Genomic DNA, 18,995 nt, shown 5'->3' with positions numbered 1-18,995 from the left:
AAATCCTTTTTTCAATTGCTTTTTTTTGTTGTTGAAACAACTGTTTCCTCATTTTTATTGGCTTAAAATAATAATAAAATGATTAGTTCATTCACAAACATTTCCCAGGAAATGTGGAGTGACAGTTCATTTTTGCCAGTGGAATGAAATTTATGATGGATGTGTTGAGTTATTCTGGTCCTGGTTCTGTCTGCTGATCACTGGGAAGAAGTTTGCCTTAGGCTGGCAAAAGACCAATTCCGATTTGGTTCATAGTCTTATGTAAGGGCTTAGCCTACTACAGTACTTCAGCAAAAAATACACTTAATACCCTCAGTTACAGACAATATCCAAAGTCTGGATGTATTCATAGTGAACCATGAATGTACAACGATCAGTTCTACTTTGTTATTGAACCAAAACTGCCCACAGATTTAATACAGTTTTCCAGGTTTTACATGAGAGATAGAAAAAAAAGAATCAGCTTTCTTCTTCTCGCAACTTTTCTTTGTACATTTTAAATCTTGGATGTGCCACTGATGCAATTAGAATAAGAAAAAAATACAAAGACAACATTTCAAGTGCATGACCTGTGTAGCAGGTGAGTTTTTCCTCCTCTCCTGGATTCAAATCACTTGTCAAAAAGTTACAGTCAGCAGGATCTTTTTCCTGTCGTTGAAGATGGAAACAACCCTGGCATTTGTCAAGCTGTGAACAAAGCTCTTACAGTCTCCTTGGAAGCATGCAATATCTTTTCACCAGTTTGCAAAGACAACCATGAATGGAGACCATATGTCATCACCATAATGTCTCTGTCCCTCTACAAAGAGGAGTTTATCGAAGATTGAGATGTTTCAGTTTTTCCTCTGTTTGCGATCATGGGCTAAAAAAAATCTTTGCTTTTTACTAATACTGTCAGTATTTTTTTAAAGAATCCTTCCACCCCTTCGAAACAGTCATTCTCTGTTTAATTTTGGGGTGTCTTGTGTTATTTTTGAGTGTGAACATTATCTTGATATTTTATACTTTTGTATCGTATATGAAAGCCTTTTTTGTTAATTGTATCATCTGTATGAAAATGGAGTAAAAGAGAATCACCTGCTGAATAAATTTCTTCCGGGGGCTGTAGGAGAAAGAAGAAAAGAGAGGCTTACCAAGGCTATTCTGGAAACAACAATAAATCATTACATTGTCTTTTTATCTGAAATGCAGTGTACTTAATCATAATAAAATACATTATAATGGTTTGTGTTTCTTCTGATATGGCCAGTGAACAAGATAATACTGTTTTTTTTTAAATTAAATATTTTAAAGTTGGAATGACAGATGCAGCCATATACTGTACTTTTATCCTCAATTTTTATTTAAAGAAAAGGCATATAAAGCACTGAAATTAAGATGGTAAAAACTGACTTAAGCCATTTCCTTCTTGTTATCCCCCCCTCAAAACTACCCAGCTTAGACTCTGCATTTCTCCTGCTCTATGAACAAAGAAAACTGAAAAAAGAACACGTTTCCATCTTCAGCTGAAAGACAATTTGATTAAGTTTTCCTTGAACTAAAATCTGCCTTGAATTAGAAATATTTGTTGTGTTTCCCTTTGATATTCACTTTTTATTTAGACAGAGAAAAACATTCTCTTTTAACAAATTTTCATTCAAAATATCAATAAACACAGAGGAATCTTCTTTCTTTTGGATCCTGAGCCATTTTAAAAGAAGGAATCTTGGTAGTTTAAATATTCTCTTCAATTAAATGCTCTGTTTGTTCATCTGCCAATGAATATTATTTTGGCAGGGTGGGGACTGCATTTGGCCTTTATATGGTATGCTGAGGTACATGCCAAAATATTGGTGAAGCAAAAGGACATACAACAAGATAAAAACAGCTTTTATTTAAATTTAATTATGATTATACTTGCTTAATTAAATATAGAACTTTTAAAAATACTGCAGAAATAATTAAGAATTTGCCAGAAGGATGAACCCTAGATGTTAATTTGTTTGTCTAAAATTGCACTATATACATTATAACTCTTCTATATTCTGTTGCTGGATTGTAAGTAAACTGGTACATATTGTCATCTTTAATGGCTGTATTCAGTAGGACAAGCCTTTTGCTTGAAAAGTTGTGAAGAAATTATCCAACAGTTTTTCACAATAATTAATCTCACTGTTCATTAAATAACCTAAGATAAATAAATATAGGCAGCTTAAGAAATTGATTCAAGTCTTGTTAGCTACCAGATTTTTAAAGTAACAAAATAATGTAAAAAACAAAATTAGATATTCAATTCAATTAGCGGCATTTTGACATGGCCTAAAGTTATATACTCCTTTGTTATTGTAATTACTTGATTTAGATATGAGAGTGTTCCATTTGAATTAGATTATTTTTTGTCACAAGTTAAAGGTGAAATGGAAACATGGGAATACTACTTGGAAAACCTTTATAGTCAATCTGACAGGAAAATTTCAATTTTTCTTCAGGACTAATCCCTCCCTCCAAAAAAAAAAAGTATGAGAGATTCTATATTAAATGAAAAAGGTACCTGCCACAATTGTTTGGTTTTCTGTTTCCAGTCAGCACCTCTGAAATCATTTTAAACAATAACAGAATGTCTAAAATTCCTAAAATTCTAAACACCTTTGTGTATTGTTTCTATGTACCTGCTTCTCAGTAACAATTTTCTTTGCAAGAAACGAAAGTTGTCTGATTCTCTTAGCTTTAAGAAACAAATATTTTCACTGCAAAAAACCTAAATTACTGATACAATCCAGCAAGCTATTTTAACACAATTTTTCTGAGCACAAGTTTATTTATTTTTTCCTGAACAGTAATCCTTCCACTGCACTGAAGCTTTCTTTAAACTCAGAGATATTTTTGTTATAACAAACTGTGGACATGAAAGTCTGCTAGAGAGAAAAAAGCAGAAAGATGCTAGTGCATAGGCACCTCTACGGCACATTTACACATGCTGTTCTGATAGTTTATGAAGAAAGTTGATAATTGCAAAACTTAAAAGTGACCTACCCCTGATCCACAAAACCGGCCAATCCTCAGAGCAGATGTATCATGGCCATCAAAGGCTTCTAAGTAGTCATAGCCACAGTCTGCTTCTTCTTCCACTTCAAATGTCTGAAAAATCAACTCTATTCGATAGCCATGGTCTGACACCAGCAACCATTCGCAATCTGCTTGAACTGGGTAATTATTATCACCAAACTGAGCATGAGAGTAAAGGTCTCTCATTTTGCTTTCAGCTCTCAGGCGGCCACCACACTCTGTGTGCAAGATGGGGGAAAGAAAAGATTTGACCCTTAGTTTTAGTTTTGAAAGGGATCTAATTTATTTTTCTACTACGATTGAGAAGCACCAAGAACAAAAGAAAAACCACTAGATGTCAGTATAAACAAGGAAATAGACATCATAAGACATTATTTGATTCCAGCAGAAAACCATAATTGCTGGCAGAAACTTTTTTTTCCATGATCACCAAGACTTATAGCTCAGCTTGATTTAAAATATATTCTGCAGCAAAACACTATGATTTGGTTTTCCAAGAAATAATAGAATGGATTATTCAAATGTATTCTGTGTATTTAGTATATGTACATAAAAATATTCTGTTTTCTGCACAAGGGACCTAATTAAACTTTCACCCACAATGGTGTTAAACAGGTATCCATTGAAGTTAGTAAAAATTATTTTCACACCTGTTGAATGGGTTGCTTGGAAGCCTTTCCTTTGAACTGATGCATCAGAGACAAATCGAAGAAACATTTTATTTCCTGTGGCAATAAGAGGATCTGGTATCTTATTTCCACATAAACGCCCCAGAATTGGGGATTTTTCATTTTCTCCATCAAACACCTCCAGATGGTCATAAGCACATTCCTGATGTTGTTCAATTTCAAACTCAATAAATACCTAAAAAAAAAAGCAAAATATTAATCCAGAATTTAAGTGTATCCCAATTACAGTTATACTGTACATATTGATTAGAATCACTCTAAATATTAAATTAAATATTAGAGGGTGGTATTTGAAGAAGCAAACAATGAAATAATGAAGATCTAATTTAGCCCAAGTATAGATATATTTATGAGAACTTTGGAGATTTACAATACAATACAATACAATACAATACAATACAATAGCAGAGTTGGAAGGGACCTTGTAGGTCTTCTAGTCCAATCCCCTGCCTAGGCAGGAAACCTTATACTGTTTCAGACAAATGGCTATCCAACATCTTAAAGACTTCCAGGTTTGGGGCATTCACAACTTCTGGAGGCAAGCTGTTCCATTTATTACAAGTTCCTTTGGATTTGATCTAATTATGCTCTTAATAGCTTTCTCAGTTTTCAATCATCATTTGCATTACAAATACCAAGATATTTATTCCTATCATCTATCCATGATAGAAGTAAGAAAATCTAGATTATGTCTAATACGTGTTAATTTTTTTCAACTTTATAGGACGGTTTCATATTTTTCAGATAACTAGAAAGAAAGCTAAAGGAACATTTCTGAAAAATGTTATAAAACTAATTTTAAAACTATATTTTAGAGCTTTTAGAAATGAATTCATTAAATAAAGGTGAAGGTAAAGTGTTCCCCTCGCACATACTCTAGGGGGCAGTGCTCATCTTTGTTTCAAAGCCAAAGAGCCAGCGCTGTCCGAAGACATCTCCATAGTGCTGTGGTTGGCATGGCTAAATGCCGAAGGCGCATGGAACACTGTTACCTTCCGACCAAAGGTGGTTCCTATTTTTCTACTTGCACTTTTTACGTGCTTTTGAACTGGTGGGTTGGCAGAAGCTGGAACAAGTAACGGGAGCTCACCCCGTTACGTGGTGCTAGGGATTTTGAACCGCTGAACTACCAACCTTTCTGATAGACTAGCTCAGCGTCTTAGCCACTAAGCTACTGCATCCCTATTAAATGTATGTGTGTGTGTGTGCGTGTGAATACATACACATATACATACACACATACATACATACATACATACATACATACATACATTGGTGTTTTGACTGAATACTCAATTTTTTAAAAGGAAGAAATTTTCCTAAACCTAAACCTTCAAAGATTTCTTTTCTTTTCATTCCTATATGTTTTCTTTTGTTTCAATGTAAGTAATTTTCATGCTTCCTTCAGCACTTAATAAATGTGTGGATAATAGAAGTCCTTCTGATTTTCATATGTTGGCATGAAAAGTCTGTGACAATGAACATAGTTATAACTAGAACTAGACAAAAACAGCTCTTCAAAATTCTTGAACTAAATCTTGAGCACAGAAGTTGGGTGAATAATATTTCTGAATTACTCCTGGGAAAACAGAAAATCCCAATAGGTGGAGTTTATTTATCACGTCTTCCCCTAGGATTTAATTAAGTGTAGAGATCTCTGAGACACTAGATCTCTGGCGAAATGATTGTACAATGAAAGACAAAATGTACACCCCTTAGAATCTCATTACTAAATAAATACAAGCACACAGCCTTTGACTCATGCTCCTTGTCTACAAAATTATGTTCTCCTTTGGTAAAATCACAGCATCAAATTATTTTTCACCAACCTGAATATAAATTATCTGAAAAAAAATTATTCCTCAGCACTTCATTATCTACAATGCTCCATTGAAGCCCAAACTTATGCAAAGTTCATGCTTTTTAAAGGATATTAATCACATTCTGCTGGTTGTAACTTCCCTATAGACCTGCTTCTTGAACATGGGAATCACTGGCTCTAATATAAGTTAAAAGTTATTGTCATTCATTATTTTTTTCATTTACAATCCAAAGAAAATTCAGTAAACATTTTAGGGCAGGTGTCTCCCATGCATGTTGAGAGTTTAGTTGGATTATAGGAGAACACAGAATTGAATTAGAGTGGATTAAAATAGGCATTTTTCTCTGAAAGCAGGAAAAAAATGGAATCTGAAATTTGGAATTCAGGAAAAGTCAGTTAGGTTGAAGAACAGTAAGCCAGAATACAGAGATTTTATAAAAAATGTTATCCCTCATAATGCTATTAAAAGAAATATAATTTTTATATTTGGTACAAACATAAAATGGTATTCTAAATTTGCATAGGATTTCTACTGTTTATTATTTATAAAAAGTTATCAATACAAGCATTAAAAAAGAGAAATATTCATCTTTTCTGATACACACATGGTTTTATATATTAAATGACGTTAACATCCTTGCAGCTTTACCTCTAAGTTTTCCATCACACATTAAAACATCAAATAGGAATAAGAGCAGCAGAAGAACCTTCTAGCAAATAAAATTAACATGCTAAAAACTATTTAAAAGGAATAAAATTCAACAAGAATCAAATGCAGAGCAAAGAGATCTGTTAAAATGTCTTGGACAATAAGGCTGTTCTAATCTTGCAGACTCCCTGATAGAAGTCAGCCAAAGTACAATGTGTTGCCACTTTATATTAACAGCTGTCCTTGAGAAATTTCATATCGTTCAAGTGTTGACATTTTGGCAGTAAAATGGAAATAATCAGAACAAGCACAAGTCTTGCAAGCTGAAACAGAGATACTTTCTCTTGGCGTAATACATTAAGAAAGATCAGACATTCTTATTAATAGAAAGAAGCTTGCAGATACAATATTAACAGCTGAAATATTATCCCAAATGCCACTCATAAATTTTATTCATTATTACAGCACAACTTTCAAAAGGCAAATCATTGTGCTATTTGACATCTACTTCACTTCTATTAAAAAGAGAACTAGATCTATTCAATCTGCAGGCCATAATTATTTGATGTCTCCTTTGTATAACAGAAATATAACTAAGTATGACTAAAGTGATTTTACCAGTGAAAGACTGCAAATGCTGCTATTAGTTGGAAGCATTACATGGCTATATCGTTTTCCCTTTTTAGCAGTGTTTCTTAGGCTCGGAGGAAAGATGGATGAAATGATTGGGGTGTGTATGTGTGTTTAGGAGAACAAGTGAATACGTAGATTGTTTAGAGCCTATAAAATTATAAAAATGGCAGAATGGCTACAGAGCGAATAGACTCATCGGAAGAATTCATAGTCAACATGGGGCTGCCCTTGAAGAGTGTTCGAAGACTTCAGTTAGTCCAGAATGCAGCCGCGCGAGCTATTGTGGGTGCACCTAGGTACACCCACGTTACACCTATCCTCCACGAGCTGCACTGGCTTCCCATTGGTCTCCAAACACACTTCAAAGTGCTAGTCGTTACTTTTAAAGCCCTACATGGCATCGGACCTGGCTACCGGAGAGACCGCCTCCTGCCAATTACCTCCCTAAGACCGATTCAATCGCACAGATTAGGCCTCCTCCGGATTCCATCGGGCGGGCAATGTTGGCTGGCGACCCCCTGGGGGAGGGCTTTCTCTGTAGCTGCTCCGGCCCTCTGGAACGATCTCCCGTTGAGATCCAGACCCTTACTACCCTTCTGCAAAGTGACTAAGACCTGGCTGTTCCGGCAGGCCTGGGGCTGTTGAGTTGTCCAGCCCCACTTCAAGTATGTGAATGATGTGTAATTTTAAACTGTTGTTTTATTTTTTATATCCCCCCCTTTATTGTAAGTGACCCTGAGTCTCTTTGAGAGTGGGCGGCATACAAAATAAATAAATAATAATAAATAATAATAATAATAACATGCAACCTATTGTGTTTTACAGAAAAGCTATTAGTTTTACTCTAAAATTGTACTTATGTATGTCTCAGTATACATCACACTGGCCACATGATCACAGAAATGTTTTTGTACAATGCTGGCTTCCTTGGCTAAGAAACAGAGATGAGCACTGATCTTTATAGATGCACACAACTGAACAGGGGAAACATTTACCTTCACCTATGCACAAAAGGAAGCATGTTTTAATGGGATATCTTGCAAGGCAGCATGTGTAGAAATGTGGGTTTATAGAACAATCCCATATACAGACTTTCCCCTGTGCTTGGGAACTTTGCATTTAAATTATACAATACACTTCATCTTAGCCCAAAGGCCAAAAAGAATTTGATCGTAACTACATTTTTCATAAAAGGCAATACAATTATAAGTCTTTTAAGTGGCTCAGTAATACATTTAACCCATTAATACTTAAAGGAAATGTTTGTTTGTGTATGTCTCTGTATATTTTGTGTCTTTTCCTGTTTTCCTTCTGTTGAAACTTGTTACCTTCTTGAAGACTGCCTAGTTAAGTTCCTGTAGGAGTCTACTCTGTTGCCAGGGTTGCAAGGTTTTTCAAAAGTGGTTTGCTATCACCCCCTTCCTAGGGGTTAAAGTGACTGACCCAAAACCACCCCAGTTGGTTTTGTGTATAAGGTGGAATTAGTACTCATGGTCTCCCAGTTTCTGATGCCTTAACTATTACATCATGTTGACTTTCATATTATGTATGTTGCATCCTTTCAAACTGATGGTAAGCCTCTTTTCATGCCCTTGAATTGTAATTCATTATAATGACATTTTTGCAAGACCATCCAAAGAACAACCTCTCAGCCTCCACAATTCTTACAATGGAAGCCAAGAGCCTTCAAGCCAGGTGGCTCTCTTATTGCTACCCCCTTTCTGCTATTAATATAACGCTAGAAAAATATCCTCAAAACATTTGTAGAAGTCAGAGAACCTGCTAGTCTCAACTGAGGCACAGGATCCTACTCTGTTGTCTGAATGGATGTGATTCAACAACTGATATCACCTTATGAGGAATCAAAGGGAATCAGGCATTCCTTTTTCTCAGGCAGCACAAGCAGATAATCAGGTAATCTTAGAGACAGATTAGTGGCTATAAATCAGGGGTGGGTTTCAACCGGTTCGCGGCGGTCCCTGCGAACCGGTTGGTCGCCAAACCCGGAAGTAAGTAACTTCCGGGAACGGCAAAGGGCGCGCCCACCCGCCCGCGGTCCTTACCTGGTTTTGACGAGTTCTGCACTTCCACGCATGCGCAGGACACATACAATGCCTGCGCAATCGTCCAGGAGTAGCTGGAGCGTCGTGCAGACGCTAGTACGCATGCGTGCACCGCGCGCGCGCATGAGGACGCTGCCAGCCCCGTTCCAACCGAACCGGTTGGAACGGGGCGAGAAACCCACCCCTGCTATAAATGATGGATAAGCAACACTGCAAACTCAGGAAATAGAGTACAAAGTGACTTTAGAATGATGCTATTTTTGATATAGCTGATTCTTGAGTTATTTAAATTAAGTGAGGTAACTTGTCACTAAATGACAGTGAGAAAAAAAAAAACTTCCCGACCAAATGAATTCAAGGCTATGTGATAAAAACTCTAAATAAGGTAGAGAAAATGTCAAACACTCTGTTCCTTTAATGCAAATCCAGAACAAATTGTCAACTTTTACAGTCCAGTACTTGCCATATGATGATAGGATTATTTTTGGCCTCATAAATGGCTCTTCAGCCACACTCAATAAATGAAGTCATTTCAAGCCCACTTGGGAAATGAGAAACAGATATTTTTACTGAATTCCCGTTTGTATTTGTAAATCTTTTAAACTAAAATCATATGGCTACCAAGCATTACATTATAATGTGCTAAATACCACATTGTCTCATGCAGGAGCCGAGGTGGCACAGTGGTTAGAGTGCAGCGCTGCAGGCTACTTCAGCTGACTGCTAACTGCAGTTCAGCAGTTCAAATCTCACCAACTCAAGATTGACTCAGCCTTCCATCCTTCCAAGGTGGGTAAATGAGGACCCAGATTGTTGGGGGCAAGAGGCTGACTCTCTAAACCGTTTAAAGAGGGCTGTAAAAGCATTAAGAAGTGATATATAAGTCTAAGTGCTATTGCTATTGTTATATTTCAGTTCTACTACAGAAATCTCTAACCTTTTTGGACACTTACACTTAGAATCATGACAGCATGTTGCGGGGAAGGAAACTTCTCCACCAGAGGTCGGATTCAAATAATTTACCGACCGGTTCTCTGTCCTAATGACCAGGTGGGTAGGCGGGGCTTAGTGGTCATGTGACCATGTGACCATGTGGGTGTGGCCAACTCAACATTACTCAGGTCGATGGGCACTTTGCCTTAGCTGTTACAATGTAATAAGGGTTAACCGGAGAGGCAGTTTCTGTAAGCAGGGCAATAAAAATTAAGCTAGAAACAACACCAGAATATTTCCTTCCCGCCTTCCTTACAGGATTAGGCCTGTAAAGCAGGAAAAAAAACCAAAAGATTTCTTCCAACAACCGATTCTCTGAACCTCTTAGAAAGTTAAGAACCGGTTCTCCCGAATAGGTGCGAACTGGCTGAATCCCACCACTTTTCTCCACTCACAATATGGTTGCATTGCCAGTTGGAAAATTAAGAATTGACATGGGGATGGGCTCTGGATGGTGGGAGATCTGCAGCAATACTTATACCATGGATACGATTTTGGAGTCAAGCGACTGTTTTTGAAGGGCAAAAAGTGGTTCAGAGTACACATCGACATACGCATAGGGGGTCAAGAATACTTCAAAGCAATTGCATCTTTTCTTCGGTTTCACATTTGCTCTCTGCTTATGAGGTACTCCTGACAGCTGTTGTATATGTGCCCATGTAAGATACAAATAACTTTTTTTCTTTTGGAATATGAATATGAGTATTGGCACTTATCAGAGATCTCTAATCTAACCTTCGTACTGACAAAACAATATTTTAAAAATCTGTCAATTCAATCTTCACTTCATTAACAATACTGTTGATTCACCTTAAAACTTTTGATAGATTTGTTACTAATGTTAACTACTACTTACTATTTTGACCCTGTGACCAGGTGTGGCACTTATTTCCCAGCTGCATTCCTTTCTGCTTGGGTACTTATCAGGCCAGTTGGGGCTTGTGATAATTCCATTTGGGCTGTGGATTTTCTGTTCGCATTCAGCTGCATTAATGATGGATAGAGAACATCAATGAATTGAGTGAAAATATACGATATTGCTAGATAACCCAGATATTAATTCTCTGCTTTATGAAAAAAGGAAGCATCTGTTAGAAGCTAATATGGTATAATACTTCAATCTTAACTATCAACGTTTACGATTAGCAAACTCATTACTGAGAACAATGTGCAATAATCCATAACACTAATTTGGGGAGTTGTGCAAATAATTTGAGATCTTCATCCTTTTGAATATTTGGTGTTGCTGTTTAATAGCCCTCCCATTCGCATGCTCTGTGCACAGTCACTTATGCCCTTGTCCTTTCTCGCCTGGACTACTGTAATGCTCTCTACATGGTGCTGCCCTTGAAGAGCACCCGGAGGCTTCAACTGGTCCAGAATGCGGCTGTGCGGGTTATCATGGGGGCACCTAGGTGCTCCCATGTTACACCCCTTTTAGGCGGCCTGCACTGGTTGCCGGTTGTCTTCCGGGTGCGATTCAAGGTACTAATTATGACCTTTAAAGTGCTCCATGGCTTAGGCCCAGGGTACCTGCGAGACCACCTACTGCCACCGGTAGCCTCCCACCGTCCAGTGCGATCCCACAGAGTTGGCCTCCTCAGGGTGCTGTCAGCCAGACAGTGTCAGCTAGCGACCCCCAGGGGGAGAGCCTTCTCTGTGGGAGCGCCTTCCCTCTGGAATGAGATGCCCTCAGAGCTTCGTATACTCCCCGACCTCCGGTCCTTCTGATGCACCCTAAAAAGTTGGCTTTTCCAGCAAGCCAGCCTGGCCTGAACAAAACAAAATAAATTATTGATCATTGTTAATTTTAATTCAATTTTTTTTAAAAAAATGTTATTGTCAATTCTAATTGGGTTTGTTTGGGATGTTCTATTTAATTTTTTTAAACTTTTGTATTATGTGTTTCTTTTAATGTTGTACGCCGCCCTGAGTCCTTGGGAGAAGGGCGGCATATAAATCTAATAAACCAAACCTAATAAACCAAACTTGTACATTCACCTGCCTGCACAGAAGATGCTTCAGCTGACTTTTGAGGTATCGTGGTCATACAATATTTGAATATTTTGTGTAGCTTGCTACATAACACTTTTGAATGAAATATCTTACAAGCTTTGAACAGGTGCAAATACATGAATAAGATAAAATGCACTCAAGCAAATTTAAAATAAGCTTCTCTGGCATATTATTTTTTACCTTCTTTGCAGTCATGTTTGTTTTCGTGAAGCACAAATCCATTCCGACATTGGCATACATAGCTTCCAAAAGTGTTAATGCATTCATGCTGGCAGCCACCATTGTCCTTTGAACATTCATCTTTATCTATAAAATATACAACACATTTACTCTATGAACAAAATATACCTCTATATTTCAGAAAAAAAGAAACTTAATGGTTTAGTTAGGTTTAAGTGCCTGTGGAAAACTTTCCCCTTAAAGTATAGAAAAAGGAGCCATACATAATAATGATACAGCAAGGAGTTATATACTCCTTAGGATTTCCTTGATTTGATTCCAATTGCCTCGCAATTGGGCAACTGTATAGAAATAAAGGTCAAAATTTTAATAATTGATAAATTAATGTATAATGAGAATATATATTTTGTTAATATATATAATAAAATATATATTGAGAATATATATTTTGCAAATTCTCATCGCTAAAATGCTTGAAGCATTATGTATTTATATATTTGTGAGTGTATATGTACGTTTGTGTATTAATAACATACATGGTTATTCAATTATGTTGTTTTATTTAAAGAGTTTGGATGACAATCAGAGGTGGTATTCAGCAGGTTCTGACCAGTTCTGGAGAACCGGTAGCAGAAATTTTGAGAAGTTCGAAGAACCAGTAAATATCACCTCTGACTGGCCCTGCCCCCATCTATTCTCTGCCTCCCGAGTCCCAGCTGATCCGGAGGGAATGGGGATTTTGCTGTATCCTTCCCCTGGAGTGGGGAGGGAATAGGGACTTTACAGTATCCTTCCCCTGCCATGGCCACCAAGCCACACCCACAGAACCGGTAGTAAAATATTTTGAATCCCACCACTGATGACAATGTAATATTTTTCCCAATTAACACTGGGACAAAAATAAAACTGGAGAAGAATACAATAGTTTGGGACTGGTAATGAATGATGAAGTAAAAAATCTTATCTATGATTTATATAAACAAGGATTCATATTCCAGGTTGAAAAACTTAGAGGAAATAAATTCTAATTCACAAGATTAAATTTAAAAGAAGTAAACTTTTTACAGACTACATGCAAATCATGTTCAGGGATGGAAATCAGCCTTCCAATTTTAAATTGACCCTTTATCTATTTTTTCTCTCACTAGTTCTTATAACTAGGAAAGCTGTTTTCAACAATACATTAGATCTGATTCATTTAGAAAGTACATGGTCATCTTTCAGACCCTCAAAAACTAGACTGTGAATTATGTCTCATGGCCTGTATCAAAATCTTCACCTGCTTCCAAAACAAAAATGCTCTCCTTGGAGGCACCCGTTTTGCCTGTGTGTGGGGGCGAATGTACCAGGATTGGTGAATTTATGTCAAAGCCTACATAAACAGCCAACACGTGGTACAACAGGAACAAGGAGGGGAATCTCAAGTGTCGGAACTCGACCCCTCCCTTAAAATTGCAGAGCCTACCCTGACAAATCAAGAAACACAAGGTGACTAGGGTAGTCCATCAGCAACAGTGAAGGATCTTCCGCAGGCAAACACACAAGCAGCTGTAGTTCACAGCCTCAATGTGGAGGTGAAGGAACCCTTGGCAGACCTTCAAAGCAATTCAAGCACAGACAGAAAGATGCCTGAAATAGTAGATGTGCCAAGTTACAGCACATCAGCCAGTTGAACACTCGACAGCTTCATCAACATCCAAAGTAAACAAACACACTTTATGACATCGACGCGCACCGGGGTGCATGGCGGGGAGGAAAGTGGATAGACTCTGCATAGAAGCGTTAGATGGGAGAGCACAGTTCCCACTGTCGCCATTACTAGAATGGGATGATCTACCAGATGATTGCAGTGAGATTGCGACCCCAGAGGTAGCAAGCACCACACCTCACCTGAAGCACATGACTAACCACTTTCCTGATCTAGACCACAAAGCTCTTGCGGGGAGCAGACACCTCTGACGCTTTCACCCCGCAAGAAGTGGTCAAGGCAACAAGGGGCTCCCCATTCACACTCAAAACAGAACTTGGAAGGGGCATCTTTGGGACTGTATGTGTCGATCAATCACAGGTCCCAACCCAGGCAAATGTCTTTGCAAACTCCACTCTCAGTAATGGGAGAACATCCCACTTTAAACCATGCCAAGAACACTTCACGACCTCGACACTCAAACCAGTGTTAGGAGCAATAGTGTTCCAGACCAGCAAAGAAGACAATAATTTGACCTTGTCAATAGAGAATGAAGAATTTCTGAGGCTCACAATCAAGGAACTTCAACAGGAGGCCACCAAGAATTGGTGGCTCCATTACCCTTTTGCATACCAAGACAACGGTTTCCAAATAACCATGAGCAATCTCTCTCTCACCTCTTCAATCTGAGACAAATCATGAACAAGAAGCTTGAAATGAAAGCTCATTTTGTGGAGTTCCTAGACCAGATGGTCCAGAATAGACATGCAGAACTTACTCCACCTCTGAGAATTGATGAGGAATGCTGGCACCTGCCATCCTTTAGAAAGTGCCAGCCACAAAAGCCAGACCAGATTCGAGCAGTTTTCGATACTAGCATGCAATCCCAAGGCCCCTCTCTGAACAAAGTGCTTCTCAAAGGTCCTGACCTCACCAACAGTCTGCTCAGCATGCTCCACCTCTTCAGAAAGGAAGTCAAAGCCATCCTGGACAACATCCAGCAGATGTCCTACTTATTCCTTGTCAGAGAAGACCATCAAAGCTACCTATGTCTCATGTGGTCCAGCGACGAACAGCACAACTAACAGAAGCAAGAATGGCCAATATGGTGAGACTCCCTGAGTTGTCTCCAAGGCGTTCCTGTCTAGCACAAGTACGTTCCCATCTTGCCTATCGCCACAATGAAGGTGATAACAGCCGTAGGATACATTAGGGTGTAGGGCGGGGAGAACAACGTTCACATTGTCTACGGCGGGGAGAACAACGTTCACATCAGTCTCATCATGGGAATGGTGAAACTAGCACAACTACCTGTCAACCAGTCCCAAGAACCAACTCACTTCAAACACCTCTCCAGACGGAAGTCTCTCATGTTGGGCTTAGCAGTGATTGTTTTCACCACCCTCGTGGTAGAGGGGGCAGCCGTCATCAACTCTCAAGCCTTGGTCCAGAGTTTTTGGATCCTGAAAAACCAACTGTCCTCACCCAGCCACCTTGCTGACCCAGAAGACAGGTGACTGGTAAGCACCAGCAGGGAACTTCGTTCCCAAAGACATGTATTGGAACTTATGGCCTAAGGGACTTGTGTCCACTGGAACTCATGGCCTCTGGGACTTGTGCACCAAGCCCTACCCAGTAATGATGAACTAGTTCTCCAGATGGAAGCTCAAGTCGCAAAGCAGACCTCCACCAAGAAGCTCTACACCAGACCAATCAGCGACCCAGAACTGCTGTTTCGGAAGACTGAACTAGAAGATTGAACCTCAAGTTTTGCATGCTTTGTGTCTACATGACTGTTTGCACTGTTTGATGCTATGTCTTGTATAACCCAGTTAATCAGTTAGTTAGGTTTGCATGCTCAGTTAATTAGGCAGTTAGCTACATGTTTGATGTTATGCCTTTGTTTATCTTAGTTAATTAGATAGTCATGCTATGCCTTTGTGTAACTCAGTTAGTTAAATAGTCAAGTTTGCATTGTTTTATGCCATGTTTCTGTTTGCCTTTACTTAAAAGTTAGTAAGTAGTGGAATTCATAATTCCAGGCGGGGAGTGTGCTGTCCCAACAGTATATAGCTAATGTAGGAATTAAGAACTGTCTCCTTTAAGAAACTACCTCATGGGAAATATAGGCAGAAATGCTTTGTGGGAAATGTAGTTCCATAACATGTGACCATATCTGTGTTCCCTAGTTGGGCAGCGGGTATTCTGCCCGGTAAAAGTGATTTATTACCGGTCACTCTTTGAATCGCCCTTTGTTAACCGGGATGGGGCAAAACGCGTCTCCCCTCTTCATCGCCGATCTTCTCCACTCATCAAAAGGATAGAAAGACCACAGACTTTTTACATTACGTGATGCGACAGATCATGGAACGTCAGAAGAATCTTAACACTGAACTGTAAGTTTTGCTATTAAGGATGCCTGATAATAAACTTGGTCTGAAAGAACGTCCTAAGCATGGAGTTAAACTGCTGCCCCAGCCAATCTACAATCACTGGGTCAGGACAGGAAGGATTTATACTCCTTACACACAGCTGGTCATTTGAATTGTTTTAGAGTCATTGAGGTGACTTGGGAGTTTGTGCCTTTAGGGGTACAAATGGGGGTGGAGCCTTCTTGGACCGCTGAAACAATTGTGTTGTGGGGCTGTGCTTTCTGCAGGATGTTTTCTGTCCTGTGTCCCTTCACTGTTGAACACAGACTGAAGCACAAAGGATTCCTGTAGTCTGCAATTTTTCTGGAAATCTGTTCCTATTTCCATATCATTTGAAAGGTGTTCATCCCAAAGTACATAGCTAAATGTCTATGGAGATTTTCAGTCATCCAGGTCACCATTGTTCTAAAGGTGCTTTTTTCAAGAGGCAACTGGACCTTGCTTTTCTTTTTATAATTTTCATTTTTTCTTTTTTCTTTTTTCTTTTCATTTTTTTTCTTTTTTCTTTTTTCTTTTCATTTTTTTTTTTTTTGTAAATGTGTTTTTATTTTCCATTTTCATTTCGTACAGTCACATATATACTGTGCATAACCGGGGCCATATAACATTAAACAATAAACACAGCCATTCCTCTTGTCAACAATACCTCCCAAATTACAAACCCAATATACCACTTCGACCCACCATACACCCTTTCTTTCACCCCCCTCCAACTTTCCATCTTCCCTCCAACATTCCCCTCTACCCTACTTCCCCTCCCCCTCTCCCACTCCTCTCTCCCAGTCCACTCCCTCCCTTCCTTCTCACCCTCCCTCCCATCCTCTCTCCCACCCTCTCTACCCCTCTTTCTTCTATCCCTCTACTCCTCCCTTCAGTGTATTTCTGCTATCTATTAATATATTCAGCTTGTCCTATTTTTACAGTGAAATTAAAGAGCAACAGTATACAAGTGCAGTCGCGTTATTTTAAAATCTAACACATACTATATATCCTCCCTCCCCCCTCCCCCCTGGACCTTGCTTTTCATTGAACTTTGGGACAATCATGATCTGGATGACTGAGAATCTTCACAGAAATTAACCTAAGTGTGCATCTTTTTTGAGGGGGAGGGAAACATGCCATTTTTAAGGAGAAAAAAAATAAAACATTAAGAGAATATTACTGCAAACAAAGGAAAACCAATATAATTAGGAAGGTAAATGAATAATGATAGTAATTAATAATATAGGTATGTATATATTATAATAACTAATAAATTATTTCCTTGTCATGATTATTTATGTACTGAAATTAATATTAACATTTAATTAAGTGAAAAATTGGAACTGAGCTTGTTAAGAGGTTGGCCATTCATCTTCATTGGAATTAAAAAAATGAAAAGCATTAACAAATCTTATCCTGGAGAAAAGATTTTGAAAAGTTTAGTTGTATTTGTAAAAACTCAAACATTCATACACAGATCACACTTTATTGCATTTGTTTCAGTACCTGAGAAGAAGTGAGCTTTGAAACCTTTTTTTGAAACTGTGTTATCGGATTTGAATTCAATTCTCATGTTGTTATACTGGGATGTGATAACTTCAGGCACTTCCGTACCACAAAATTTGCCCTGTGGTTTGGAATCAGTAGAAAGGCCACTACGGATTTCCACATAATCATATTTGCACACCTAAAAAAATGAAATGCCAGTATCAATCCTAATGCAATTAAGAAATACATTTATCTCTCAACTTATATCTTCCACTATGAGACATAATGTGGTTTAGCTCTTTTTATTTTATTGTTGCATTACTCATTACACCACAATTGATCAAATATACAAGGGTTCACCGACAAAAGCGCCCCCTGACAAAACTGCCATGACAAAACGGTGATGTTGAAAGCGCGCCCACTAAAGCGCATAGACAAATGCGCGCCGACAAAAGCGCGCCAGCAAAAACAACGGTAACAACGTTAACAACCCTAATCCTAACCCTTATCCTAACCCTAATTCTAACCTAAAATCCCTAATCGCGCTTTTGTGGGCGCGGTTTTGTCGGTGCGCTTTAGTGGGCGTGCTTTCAACGACACCGTTTTATCGCGGCAGTTTTGTCATCGCACATTTGTCGGGCGCGCATTTGTCGGATCACGATATACAAGAGGATCTGGATAGGTTTTTCTTTTCCTGAGTGACAGACTTGGAACTCTAATGATGCCAGGATCTTAATATTAGCTTAATTGTATTTTGATTCAAATTCCTTTGCTATTAATAATAATCAGCAATGCAAAGAGTATTGCCACATCTTTTTTTTTTTTCATTTAATTTGCCTTTCCATATTTTTGATTTAATTTAAAGACTTAATTTTCCATTTTGGTTACCTGAATCATGACTCTCTCCTATGTATGTAAACTGGTATTAAATGTGTTGGAACATTTCTATTAATTTGTTAACTAAAATCTTTTTACCTTTTTTTACTTCTTTATGAAAAGACCTAACATTTGGTCATCTTGGATTTTCTTTGCCCTTAGGAATTCTAATTCTGGACCTAATATTTTGATTGTGTGTTGAAGTAAATTTTTAATTATGGGAGTCTATTCATATATGTTCATGTAATAATCTCTAATCTCAAAGTGGATTTTAGAAATGTGGTCATGATTTCATTTGGGTGTTGATTTCAAGTGCATTATTCAGCATGTAGCTAAAACAGCACCAAGAAATAAGAATCAAGAGCTGATTAAGAAAACAAAAATTATGATGGATATTTTTCATTAATATTTTGCATTCTGCTACTATTGATTACCTAAGC

The 18,995-nt window shown here is 38.2% G+C and overlaps 1 protein-coding gene across 1 annotated transcript in view; it reads right to left on the bottom strand.

Annotated features, from left to right (window-relative positions):
• Window positions 1–266: 266 nt before the first annotated feature.
• LOC116513564 (tolloid-like protein 1) overlaps window positions 267–18,995 on the bottom strand; it is a 140,784-nt gene continuing 122,055 nt past the window's right edge. Inside the window, 6 exon segments of the mRNA XM_032224706.1 lie at window positions 267–1,102; window positions 3,013–3,263; window positions 3,696–3,909; window positions 10,751–10,878; window positions 12,091–12,216; window positions 17,698–17,878. Coding sequence (XP_032080597.1) covers window positions 968–1,102; window positions 3,013–3,263; window positions 3,696–3,909; window positions 10,751–10,878; window positions 12,091–12,216; window positions 17,698–17,878 — 1,035 coding nt within the window. The 3' untranslated portion in view covers window positions 267–967.

The sequence above is a fragment of the Thamnophis elegans genome, chromosome 9 (assembly GCF_009769535.1).
Source record: "Thamnophis elegans isolate rThaEle1 chromosome 9, rThaEle1.pri, whole genome shotgun sequence".
Classification (NCBI taxonomy): domain Eukaryota; kingdom Metazoa; phylum Chordata; class Lepidosauria; order Squamata; family Colubridae; genus Thamnophis; species Thamnophis elegans.
Note: the sequence above shows the minus strand (reverse complement) of the source record. Positions and strands in the feature narration are given on the sequence as shown.